Source organism: Miscanthus floridulus, chromosome 19 (assembly GCF_019320115.1).
Source record: "Miscanthus floridulus cultivar M001 chromosome 19, ASM1932011v1, whole genome shotgun sequence".
Classification (NCBI taxonomy): domain Eukaryota; kingdom Viridiplantae; phylum Streptophyta; class Magnoliopsida; order Poales; family Poaceae; genus Miscanthus; species Miscanthus floridulus.
The window spans coordinates 13252126-13265609 of record NC_089598.1 but is presented as its reverse complement, the minus strand read 5'-3'; the positions used below and the strand labels follow the sequence as shown (position 1 = coordinate 13265609).

At 49.6% G+C, this 13484-nt stretch overlaps 1 protein-coding gene across 1 annotated transcript; it reads right to left on the bottom strand.

Annotated features, from left to right (window-relative positions):
• Positions 1-2542: 2542 nt before the first annotated feature.
• On the bottom strand, positions 2543-13397 carry LOC136525576 (uncharacterized). The gene is made up of 5 exons (XM_066518519.1): positions 13278-13397; positions 3735-4088; positions 3249-3671; positions 2984-3124; positions 2543-2587 (listed from the first exon to the last, which is right to left on the bottom strand). Exons 1-5 carry the CDS (start codon positions 13395-13397, stop codon positions 2543-2545), a joined length of 1083 nt encoding a protein of 360 aa, XP_066374616.1.
• Between the last annotated feature and the right edge of the window lie 87 nt (positions 13398-13484).

Genomic DNA, 13484 nt, shown 5'->3' with positions numbered 1-13484 from the left:
GCCGAATAGCCTAACACCGTGTTCGCTTGGCTTATAAGCCGTACTTTTTCAGCCAACGAACAGTATTTTTCTCTCATAACAAATCAGCCAACAGTACTTTCAGCCATGGCTTATCAGCCAAGCGAACAGGCGGGAGCAAAGCAACTTTCTACTTTCCTTCAACTTCTCTCCTAGTTTTCAATTGTGTTTATTGTGGTTTTTGATTTTCTAGTTGTGTGCAGAGTCAAGTTGACTGAGTTTGTACAGTGTCTGTCTGGACGTTCATTCTTTTTAATATAGCGGGCAGCTCTCCTGCCGGTTCGTTTCAAAAAAAAAGTTATTATAATAGATTTCAATTCCTCCAAATGAAAGGATCTAATTGGCCCCTAAGGGAGTTTCTTTCACTGTGACGGAATATGAAAACTATAGGGAAAAACCAAACCTTTTCTTAGGAGTTGTTTTTTTTTTCTCTCGAGACAAATTAAAGACGCACTCTCGGCTTGTGCTATATTGCTAGCAGTTGGATATTTTTCCTAGGAATACGTCAAACAGTAGGGACATATATCTAAGCCTATAATCATCAATGAGTACCCAATTCTAGGATAATCCTGCCACAACTTAATTATCTACAGCCTTTTTTATCTAACATGCGGGTCTAATCATTATCCAACGCAGGATTTTGCATATATGTGACAAGTGTGTAGCCCACATGTTTACATGTGCTTAGCTCCTTATTCTAAGGTATAAAATGTGTATGCAAAAAATAACAAGAAAATAATAGAATTGATATGTAATATGTAACTTTCACAACACAAAGAGGGGATTATCAACCATACATCCCCAACTCCTCCTTGCCTTGTACCTTCAAATGATTACTCAGATTTGCTCACGTGCTACTCATCATAAACCACTGGTAGGCCGAGCAAGGTAGAACACCCACAAAACCTTAGTTTAAATGTTTTACAATTTTCTATTCTTCACGGAAATCTTATCGATGTTCTATCTAGATAAAGCATGTCCTTATTTAGAATGCAAGGATGGATAAGGAATGTCTTTGTTTAGAATGTGAGGATAAAGACACACGGAATAAATAAATGTTTCATGTAAATTATGTAAAAAAACGAAGATTCATGAACTAAGACAAAAATAGGCATTTTGATTTCTCCAAGAAAATCAAAGGAAACTTTAATTTATCTTAGAATCCAACACATCATGCTGCCCTGAACTTCTTTTTTCTAGGGTGAGGATGCGCGTGGGGCGGTGGTGGTGGTGGGGGTGATAATGAAGTCTTATAGGTTGGTGCTAATAGCTAGAATCCTTCAACAAATGTTGAAAATGGATATTTTCTTAGAACTCTGAAGGCCATTACTATAAAATTGGTAGCCTTGCCCCTAGCTGGAGAATAAGAACCTTGTAGGTTATAAATGTAAATACGTGGAGTCACATTTTAAAAAACTCACGATGATGGCCACAACCGGTGTGCTTAGCTAGCACACCAATGCAAAGGCGCACGCAGATCTCATTTCATTCTAATAATGTGCATGCCGATGGCACAAATTTAACTGACGTTTTCGCGAGAATTTTCCCAACGTTTCGCCTGGATAAAGCGTGTCTTTCGTTACACAAATTCATGATTAAAGATTCCATCTAGTAAAGCCATAGATAGAGAAAACTAAAGACCCCATGAAACTAAAGATGGAGATACGCTTTGATCAATCTTTTCAAGAGAAAACCAAAGGCAACTTGGTCCATGTGGGAACGTGTTGGAGAAAGATGATAATAAATAAAAGCAACAACCTTCCTACAGAATCTGAAGGCCATTGCCATCAAAATTCAAAAATTGATATATATGTTGTCTCTCGGAAAACAAAAGGCATTGTCTTCCTAAAAAAGAAAAACACAAATGTGCGCAAAAGGAAAAAACAACAACAAAACAAATCAAAACTCTACTCCCTCGGCTAAAAAAAGGATGCGCTTCTAGGATGTGTCAGAGAGACCGACACTACTATAAACCCTATAAGTAGTTATATACTTCTAGTAAAAGTTGTATAGCAGTGTAATATCTCTGCTCTAGAAATACAGAAAGTAGCAAGACCTATTTAGTGATCTAAAAGTATATTTATTGTGGGATAAAAATTTAAATACTAGAAATACATTTATTTATTTGTTCCATCCGCGCAGCGCACCCATGGAAAAAAATTGGAGACGGGAACGCAACGAATCCAACAGGCGCTTGTCCAACTGGCCTCCCTCGTCCGAGATGACGGGCGGGCTGGCGGGCTGGCGGGCGCGCGGCTGACTTGACCTGCCCACGCGCGGCGCCACCGCGGCCAGCTAGCTGCCCCGGTGCCCGCCGATGCTGACACTTTTTTGCCAGGGGCAGTTTGGGAAGCCGTGGTAGCTTCGCGAAGCGGGTGGCGCCTCGTTTTCTTTTTCGTTGTTTCCCCCTTCTTCCTCGCTTGCCTCTTGGCTGGCTGCGGCAGGTGGCCACGTGCACGGCGCCGGGCCGGTGGCCGGACGTCTTTCAGGTAGGGCCCAACTACCTGCACCAAACCGTGCTATGCTACTTCTTTGACACCCTCACCTCCCACACTTTATGAGAAAGGTCCTGTTTGAAGTCATGGCCCATATTATGATTTAGGATTAAGTCTACTTTTAATCCGTTGACTATTGTATCGGTCTAATTTTGTTCTCAACTACAAAATCGTCTAGTACCGGTACACAAACTATCAAAACGTTCACTTTTAGCACATGGACGGGGGCAAGGCTGTTTTGACCGACGTTGAGCGGTTTTGACACGCAACCTCCATCTTAGTGACATGTGGGGCCCATGTGTCATCGACTCAATCCCTCCCTCTCTGATGACCAAGATGCGGCCGTCCGGGATGGCGGAGACGGTCGCCGCGGTGCGCGCGTCCTCGGGCACCTGCGCCACCGGACGCCAGGCCGCCGCCGCTCCGTGACGCCGTCATGCGCCACGAGGCCCTGCGCATGCATCGGGTACCCGCGCGCCGACGAGGAACCTGCCGCCTCCCCCGGCGGTGACGCAGAGCCCGTGTGGCTCATCGCGCTCCTCCGCCATGTCCGGGAGCTGCGCCCACGCGTTGACGTCCGGGTCGTAGGCGAGCGCTGACCGTAGGACGTTCTTCTCGGGCCTGTTCGCTTGAACTTATCAGCCGGCTTATCAGCTAGACTCTACAGTATTTTTCTCTCACAACAAAACAGCTTCAGTTGGCTTATTAGCTGGCTTTAATCTAGCCGAACAAAGCCCGCTCGTCGTCGTGGCCGCCAGCCACACACACAGCGCCACCGACGGGAGCACAGGCGAAGAAGGACCTGCGCGGGCCAAGCATGGGCGTGCCACGCCGCCACGCACCTGTCAGGAAGTCGTAGATGAACACCGCGTCCGTCGGCGCCCACGTCTCTAGGTGCCAGCCGCCGACCACCACCAGCCACTTCCTCCCCTGCCCGCCAGCGCTGTCCACGGCGGCCACCTGGCAGAAGAGGGGGAGGCTCTCGCTTGGCCACGATAGGGGCGGCAGCGGTGCCCACCGTCCCTCCACCGGCTCTAGCAACACCATCCGGTACGAGTTCACGAGGCCTCCCGAGCCCGTCGCCGTCGAGTGCTTGTCCACCGCTGGACCGTCGTCGTCGTCAGCCGCAGGCGCTGCCGGCTGCGCCTGGACCAGCGTCTGGACCACATGTGGGACCACCGTGTTGTCCCCACGTCGGGCGCCGACCTACGTGTCTGTCACGCTCTGCTTCGTCACGAGCAGCGCTGACTCGAACATGCCGTATGCGTCCACGAGCATGAGGAGGCCATCGAGGACCTGGTCGTCGTCGGCGTCAGCATCGTGGAGGGCCGCCGCAGCCCGCGTCGTGGCCAGCAGGTCACCGAACGTAGCCAGGATGGCATCCAGGAGCGTGAGGCCATGGCCGGAGGAGGAGGAGGCTCCATCGGTACTGCACCACGCCCTAAGCGCGCGGACGGTGCCGTGGAGGCACGCGAGCGCCGGGTGGCACAGCTGGCTCGCGGACTGCGCGTGTGCTGCCGCGGTCGGCGCCTGTAACACCCCCGGTGTTACACTGTATAGTCTTTTGCTAAAACACTGTATGAGCATCATTTTATGTGTAAATGTGTGTAATATAGGGTGTAAAGCAATGTACATAACTTGAAACGTTCATCGGAAACACGAAACGAATGTTATATTTCATGTCGCGTTATATCACTTAGGGTTTTAAATGAATTTTTATGGAATGAAAATGTTATAGAATGCATGTACGAAACTTTAATAAAGTTTGTAGTACAAACTTCACAGGTGGCGGTGAAATACTTGCGGTCGAGAACGGGATTCACTAGCTAGCATACTTATCAGCTTGGAAATCGAATTTGACGTGAAACCGACCAAGACGTAGTCAAATTTCTTAAGTTAGAAATGATTTGACGAGGCTAAGTTTGGGAATTTTTGTAGGAGAATTGGGTTAAGGAGTGATGGGGTATTAGGGTTTGTTTTAGTAGCTTGACATGCCATCTCTAGTGTAAAATAGGTGGGTTAGCAATTGAAGCATCGAGTTGGATTTTTGGGGCGCTTTAAAAATCATGCATGGCACGTTCCCGGCCGGCTTCGACGTTTGGACGTGGTCACCATGCCTCGGGTCGGCTCGGTGCTGCAGCACCGGCTTGCCCAAGCGCGCTCACCTACACCACCGCTGCTGCGCCTTGGTACATGACTCACGCACGCATGCGCACGCCGCGCCCGGTGGGCCTAGCCGCTCTGCCACCATCACCGTTGTCACGGGCTCGCTGACCTAGCCATCCCGCTGCCGCCCGCTTCGCCGAGTCACTGCTTGCGTTGCGTCGCGTCACCGCGCTGCTACTAGCCATGGTCGTGGGTGCTGAGTCCCCCACGTGCGCTCGCTCTACCACCATCGTCGCGTCTACCTGGCCGCTCTGCCACCTCACGCTCTCCTAGGTGGGACCGTGTGCACGTGGCCGCGCTTGACCTGCTGCGACCGACACATGGCCCTACCCACACTGTTGCCTTGCCGTGCATGGGCTTGCCCTACCCGCCTTGCCATCACATCCGTGTACAATGCGACGCTATGCTGCTGCCTCTCCCCTGGCCAGTGCCGTCTACTACGGCGCAAAGGGCCGAGCCACTGTCGGCTTGCGAGTTATGGCCATGTGGCCAACCGTCTTGAGCATGTTTCGCTGTCCTCCATCGCCCTATAACACGTGCGCGCTTGTGCTATGAATTGATAGCCACGTCCCGCCATGGCAGCGACGAGCCAAGCCATGTCGGCCCTTCCCCTATTCCTCTATCACCATGGTCACTGGACCTGCGCCTTTAATTCAGCTTGGTGGAGTCGCCTCGGTCCAATTAATTCCATCCACGGGGTTACGGTGTAGTTAGCCAGCCACCCAACCCCATCATGTCATGATCCTTGTTGTGCCATTCTCCAATTTGGTGCTTTTCCCCGTTGGGTTGTTAAGACCACCTCGGCACGCGTCGATAGCAAGGTGAAAGGTCCTAATATGGCTAGAGGGGGGTAAATAGCCTATTTAGAAATCTACAAATAAACTAGAGCAATTTGATTAGTATAACAAATAGTGAAATGCAAACTTGCTCTAGCTCTACAAGGGTTGCAAGCTACCTATCCAACAATTCTAGTTGCTAAGATCTTTAGACACACAATTTACTATGTCACTACTCACTAAGAGCTCTCACACTTGCTACACTAAAGTGCTCCACTGGATGAACTTAAAACAACAAAGCAAGCTCTCAATTCTAATTACACTAAAGAGCTTGTTACAACTAGTTTGCAAGAATATAAATGAGTGAGTAGGGTGATTATACCGCCGTGTAGAGGAGTGAACCAATCACAAGATGAATACATAATCAATCATCGGAAGAATACTAAAGGGCAAGAGACAACCAATTTTCTTCCGAGGTTCACGTGCTTGCCAACACGCTACGTCCCCATTGTGTCGACTAACACTTGGTGGTTCGACAGCTAAGAGGTGTTGCACGAACCTCGTCCACACAATTGGACACCGCAAGAACCTATCCACAAGTGAGGTAACTCAATGACACGAGCAATCTACTAGGGTTACCTTTCGGTGCTCCACCGGGGAAGGTATAAATCCTCTCACAATCACCGAAGATGGCCACGAACAATCATCAACTCATACCAATCCTCCTCTGCTGCTCCAAGCTATCTAGGTGGTGGCAACCACCAAAAGCAACAAGTGAATCCTGCAGCAAAACATGAATACCAAGTGCCTCTAGATGCAATCACTCAAGCAATGCACTTGGATTCTCTCTCAATCTCACAAAGATGATGAATCAATAATGAAGATGAGTGGAAGAGCTTTGGCTAAGCTCACAAGGTTGCTATGTCAATGCAAATGGTCAAGAGAGTGAGCTTGAGCCGGTCATGGGGCTTAAATAGAAGCCCTCACGAAATAGAGTCGTTGGCTCCTCAGTCCACTAAAAAACGGGGTGACCGGGCGCGCAGGTCAGATCGACCGGACGCTGAACCCCAGCGTCCGGTAGCGCGATGTGGGCCACGTGTCCCCTGCTTCAAACATTGACCGTCTGATCTCAATGGTCATCAGTACATTTAAGTTGTGACCGGACGCGCTGCTTCGAAGTGACCGAACGTAGGACCTCAGTATCCGGTCGTTTCCAATAAGCATCTAGAAGCGAAAAATCATGACCCGACTGGACTCACCCAGCGTCCGATCACTCAATGTCTCCCCTGTGCACCACATATGTCATCATACGTCATACTGACCGGACTCAGGCCCTGAGCGTTCGGTCAATTCTCGCGCCAGCGTCCGGTCAAGAGACCGAGGGCAGACTTCACTACGCCATTGACCGAACGTAGGACCCCAACGTCTGGTCCCTGTGCCACCAGCGTCCGGTCACTTTGTGAACCCTTGTCTTTTCTGTATAGGGTGCTGGTGGCACCGTCGGACTGTCCGTACTCTACGAGCGGACACTCCACCGGTGAAGTTTCTAACCCTTGCTCAAATGTGTCAACCACAAAGTATATCGCCTTGTGCACATGTGTTAGCATATTTTCACAAATGTTTTCAAGGGTGTTAGCACTCCACTAGATCCTAAATGCATATGCAATGAGTTAGAGCATCTAGTGGCACTTTTGATAACCGCATTTCGATACGAGTTTTACCCCTCTTAATAGTACGGCTATCGATCCTAAATGTGATCACACCGCTAAGTGTCTTGATCACTTAAACAAAATGGCTCCTACAACTTATACCTTTGCCTTGAGCCTTTTGTTTTTCTCTTTCTTCTTTTCAAGTCCAAGCACTTGATCATCACCATGGAATCACCATCATCATATCATGATCTTCATTTGCTTCACCACTTGGAATAGTACTACCTATCTCATAATCACTTTGATAAACTAGGTTAGCATTTAGGGTTTCATCAATTAACCAAAACCAAACTAGAGCTTTCACAAGGCCCCCACTCCAGAGCTGTTGTGTTCGTTTTGTTGCACCGCCAGCTTTGCCTCCAATTACCCATCACCCGACGCACCCTTGTGAAAGGTCCTTGTGTGGTTTTGGTAATTGAGTGACAACCTAGGTGGACTAATTGTGTTTATATGAGATACACAGGTAATTAGTCCATAGGTGAAACGACCTGGTTTTCGTGAAGGGAAATCCACAGAGTCGAAGTGTATTATGACCGTTGTAGATCATATTACCCAAATTCCAGTCGAATACCACATCCATACAACGATAATATCAGAGTACATAAAGTGCGGAATTACATAAATTATTACATCGCCGCATTGGCGGAATCAAAAGTAGCATTCATTCAGAACAGCTTGAAGATAAGATTGTCAAACTAGAGCGTAGGAACGAACCCCTCAACCGTCAAACTCCTCAGAGCTAAACTCCTCAGCAGAACCTGTGTGCCAAAATTTATCAGTACGATTTATACTAGCCACTCCCACCTTATGAGCATTGCTTTGTGAAAATTGGATGCAAGTTGGATATAATCAAAAGGAACCTATAATACTGGGGTTTCCTATATATTAGCATATCAAGTATATAATAATAATTGGTCAAGTTTTAACACCATTCCCACACACATTCCACCCCATTCCCGTCCAGAACCAGGTTTCGATCCAGATATCGATATACCACCATCTCCACACCATCACCACATCACCATATCACCATATCACCACCATACCATCGCTCAGTCGACATGCCAACTCCCTCTCGACACTGTCTCAAGGTCTGTAGCCCCTGGCTACGACCGACACTCTCTCCTAGGGGAAGAAGAGAAGGACTCATCTCCTATCTAGTTTAAGCGAAACCCAGGAAAGGTCCATAGCCGTCAAGTCGGCATATGTATCGATCGATCAACCATACACTCTATAGAGGTTTTACATACCCACAAGATTAGTCTTCCTCGGAGTCTAGAATCTCCTAGGCAGAATTCTGGTCGCTTGCTAGCCTAGAATGATGTCGCCCTACCTCTCAGCCCTGGAACATCCCAAGTCTAGTCTGGGATGGCTGATACTATGAGTCATAGATAGAGCCGGGGCCCTCCGGATGTCAAGAGCCGAGTCCACAAGGCCTCCTGAAGTCTTGGAAGGGTGTGGGGGGAAAACCGCGCGCCCCGTACCTCCTTGCACACGTTCGCCTAGCAGTAGTGGCATCGCTCTACCAAGTAGTCCGACCGTCCCGCACCATATAGGGCGAGTGGGATGTAAAGGATTCCCGGTGAGTCTAAGTACTAGTAAGTCCTTAGGGATTGAACAAGCCAGAATGTCTTCATCAGGGTTTCTATTTACCGTGCCACCACAGCACCTCCACCCTGGGCTCCTCCCATCACAGGTTCACACCTAGGGCCACCTCATATACCATTTACCCACCACAGGTATCCATTTCCAGGGGTGCCCAGGTAGCACCACATGGCAAGACTTGCCCTAGGCTCGTCGTATACTCCAACTTGGTCGACACAACCCTCACCCTCCACACACCCAAGTCACACACGCAGCACTCTCCCCATAGTCCAGATAACACCAGTTTCCACCACGCATCAATGTAGTAAAAGCGTAGTAGAAGTAGTAAGTAGTGAAATATAGAGCAAGCGTGTGACTTAGCCTAACAGCAGGGTGAGCAGGGGTAAGGTTGCGTCAAGGTAAAGGCCATCAAGAGAGCATACTACCATGCAAGTCCTATCATAGTGTGTATACAACAATAAAGTAAAGCAATACCAGTTCTACATGAGCCATGCGTAATAGGTGCTACGAGATTGGGTGGGATGTGGCACCTTCAGTGTAGTCGTCTCCGTACTCCTCACAGTACTCTCGGTCATCGTCCATCTAGTTCTCCTCTGAGTCTGCAAACGATCGTATTATAGTCGCGTTAGCGACGTCTATAGAATAGCACAAAAAGCAATGAAAATTCAAAAGAGCCAATGCACTCAAACATGGGTTCGTTGCGTACAGCTCGATTTTAGATGAATTTAGGTCCTGGTCTTGTATTTTTCTGAGTTCGTATGAATCGGTTATGAATTTCTGAAGTTTCAATCATTTCTGAAAATGGGAAAGGGCTGAATTAATATCGTGCTGACACGTGTCACAATCCTGTTGGTCCATGTGGCAGTATGATGTCAGCATGACGTCATCTACGTCATCAGCTATTGACAGGTGGGACCAGGGGTTCTTGGGTTAGTGACATGTGGGTCCGGTCTAAGTCAACGTCAAGTCAAAGGGCAAGTCAACGGTCAACGAATCATAGTCACTGACAGGTGGCCCCGGTCAACAGTCAACGTTGACCGGTCAATGGTCAATACAGGCCGGGCCTCGACTGGGCTGGTTGGGCCTGGATTTGGGCCAGGGTTGGCCCACCACGTGGCGCGCGCTGGTGTGGCCACGTCGTCTTACTAGGCCACTAGCGGGCCATGGTTCACGGGCGTAGGTGAGGCACGGTTTATGGTGAACCAGCCTACGTTGGTCCATAGACCGTAGAGCCGGTCTATGAAGGACTTGGTCCACTTACTCCTTCCTAGGGTTTGGTTCACGTGCATGACGTGGTCGTGGTCGGAGCTCGGCAGAGCTGCTCGGGGTGTGGTCGACGTGGTCGTGGTCGGAGCTGCTCGGCGAAGCTGCTCGGGATGTGGTCGACATGGTCGTGGTCGGAGCTGCTCAGCGAAGCTGCTCGGGATGTGGTCGACGTGGTCGTGGTCGGAGCTGCTCGGCGAAGCTGGTCGGGATGTGGTCGACGAGGGAAAAATCCCCTACACTTCCCCGATGGGGCTCCCGCCGGCGGTGAGGTCACCGGCGAGCCCCTACGGCGGCGCTAGCATCCGATTAGGGTAGGCAATAGCTTCCCCATGCCTCGGTGAGTGCAGCGGTGGGGTCAAGGTGGCGGCTGGGGCTTCCTAGGGTCCCGGCCACGGTAAACAGCAGCGTGGGTCCGCCGACGTGCATGGACAGGGATGTAGTGGTGGTGAGAGTCCGGTTGGAGGAGCGTGTGAGCTCCACGGTGCTTCTACGGCCATGGTGGGCGTGTTGAAGGAGCTCCTAGTGCTCCCAATGGCTCTGGCCATGGTGGTGGGGGTAAAACAGAGGCGGTGGCGCTCCGATAAGGTGTGGTGCGGCAACGCAGGGCTTTGATGGGCTTCTTCCTTGGCTAAGGTGAGCGCGGTGTGACTCTCATCATGGCGGAGCCAGTCGATGTGTCAACGTTGCCTTTACCACGACGTAGGAGATGTGGTGGTCTCGTCATGGTTGTGCTCTCGGCCATGGTGAGCGTGTCCGTGCATGTGTGCTCCCTCTCCGATGTACATCGTCATGGCTGGGGTCTTCCTTTTGGCTGATGTCAGCGCGCACGGCACGTCCTGGGTCTCGGCAAGCATGGCAATAGCGGTCTCCCTAGCTAACCAGTTGGGCTAGGCCGGGGCTCGAAGCTTCAGCAATGTTTCGATCATGGCGGTGCACGTTCCATTTGGCTAGGGAGGTGGTCTTAGCGAGATGGCTCACCATAGGGTTCATGGTGGTAGGATGGCGGTGCGTTGGTGAGGTGAGGCCATGATGAGGCGATGCAGTGCCGTGCCAAGCAGCTACGTCGCCGTAGCTGATCGGGGCAGCACTTCTGGCTCCGGCGAGCTCCTCCCCGTAGCGGCTTCCTTCTCCTCCTTGCTTCTCCCTCCTCCCTCTCTCAGCTTGATGCGGTGTGGTGCTGTGCCACCAGCGGTGGTGGCGAACGGGCTGAGGGTTAGGGCTCACGGACATTGGCTTTTATAGCCGGGCTCCAAGGGCTCCAATGGCGGACGGTGATCGGGCGGTGGTGATGCGCCGAGCGCATCCGATGGCCTACGTGCGGTAGCGTAAGCGCGGCGCAAGGGAAAAACAGGGTCATGCGATTTGCGTGACCTTGGGCCCGTACCTGCTCCGCGGTCGGCTCCCGGTCGCGTGGTGGAGGGAGCGTGGGGAAGACGACGATGCTATAGCTGGACGGCTGACAGAGGGGGGCTGTTGGTCAGCTTGTCCTGATGCGGTGGCGTGTGGTGCGTGACGGCTGACGGGCAGGTCCGGCTCGTTAGTGGCTTGTGCGCACGTGGGCGGTAGGGTGATGCTGGGCCGGCTTCATGGGCCGTGTGCGCGTGTGGGAGGGCAGGCGGGCTGGCTCGCAAGGTCGAGCAGGCCTGGGCTACTGCTGCTGCTTACTCTTTCCTTTCTCTTTTTCTTATTATTCTTCTATTCTGTTTTCCTTTCTCTTTTATTTGCACAACAAAAGATCAATAAAAAGCAACTCACTTGTTTAGAATTAAAATGCATGCAAGAATGTAGGTGTTAGGGATTTTAAACACACACCTATACAACAAGTGACATGCTATGCTTATGAGTTTGTTTAGTTGGATCACGACTAATGCAACACTTAGGGTTAGCTCCTACAAATGTCACTCATCATCACATGGGGTTTTGAAGAAAAATTTTGTAGTTGGGATTTTTGGTGTGTGGATTTTTGGGTTGTTACAGTCCTACCCCCTTAACAGAATCTCGTCCCCGAGATTAAAGCGTAACGTACTCTTCGAAGAGGTAAGGATATTGTAGCCGGAGGTCAGACTATTTCTCCCATGTTGCTTCTCTCTCAGTGTGATTGCTCCATTGGATCTTGCACATAGGAATAGTTTTGCTTCGGGTCTCTTTGGTATCTCTACCTAGAATTCTGATAGGATGTTCTTTATACTCAAGAGTGTCTTGAATGTCAAGTGTATCAGTCGGGATCACTTTATCGAGCACTCTCAAACACTTGCGTAGCTATGAGACATGGAATACGGGATGTACACCTGCCAATTCCTCAGGTAGCTCGAGTTTGTAAGCGAGCTTTCCAATCCTCTTGCAAATCTTGTATGTGCCAACAAATCTAGGGGCAAGCTTTCCTTTCACATGGAATCTAACAGTTCCACATAGCGAGGATACCTTGAGATAGACAAAATCTTCCACATTGAACTCAAGTTCTCTTCTTCTTTTGTCAGCATAGCTCTTGTATCGACTTTGAGCAATTCTTAAATTCTCCTTCACTTGAGCAACTCCTTCTTCCGCATCTTGAATCTTAGCGGAGTCAAAGAACGATCTTTCTCCCAGTTGGGACCACATCAAAGGTGTCTTACAAGGTCTGCCATACAGAGCTTTAAATGGTGACATCTTGATACTGGCTTGATAGCTATTGTTGTAAGAGAACTCTGCATAGGGTAGGCATTTCTCCCAATCAGAGCCATAATTCAGTACACTAGCGCGAAGCATATCTTCTAAGATTTGATTCACTCGTTCAGTCTATCCATCTGTCTGTGGGTGATAAGCAGTACTGAAATCAAGTTTAGTTCCAATAGACTTGTGCAAAGCTTCCCAGAATCGGGACATAAACTGAGGACCACGATCAGATACAATACTAAAGGGAGCTCCATGCAGTCTGAGAATATGCTCAACATATAGATCTGCTAACTTTTTGGCATCGGTCTTAGTCCTAACGGGTACAAAGTGAGCAACTTTGGTCAAACGATCAACAATCACCCAAATGGAATCATTGCCTTTCTATGAATGGGGCAATCCAACTATGAAATCCATGGATACGCTCTCCCATTTCCACTCGGGAACGTCAAGAGGCTTTAACAATCCTGCAGGCCTTTGATGTTCAGCCTTGACTCTATTACAGGTGTCACATCATGCCACATGTCCCGCAATGTCTGTCTTCATGCCTTTCCACCAAAAGTGTTTCTTCAAGTCTTGATACATCTTTGAACCTCCAGGGTGAATACAGTACTTAGAATCATGAGCTTCTGACAGAACTTCCTCTCGTAGTGCTGGATCAAAAGGTACACAAATTCTGTCCTTGAACCAGATGGTTCCTTGTTCATCTTCATGGTGGTTGGTCTTGTAGCCTAGTTTCATCAGACCATAGAGATATTTGATCTCTTCACAATTTTTCTGAGCTTGACGGATGCGATCTG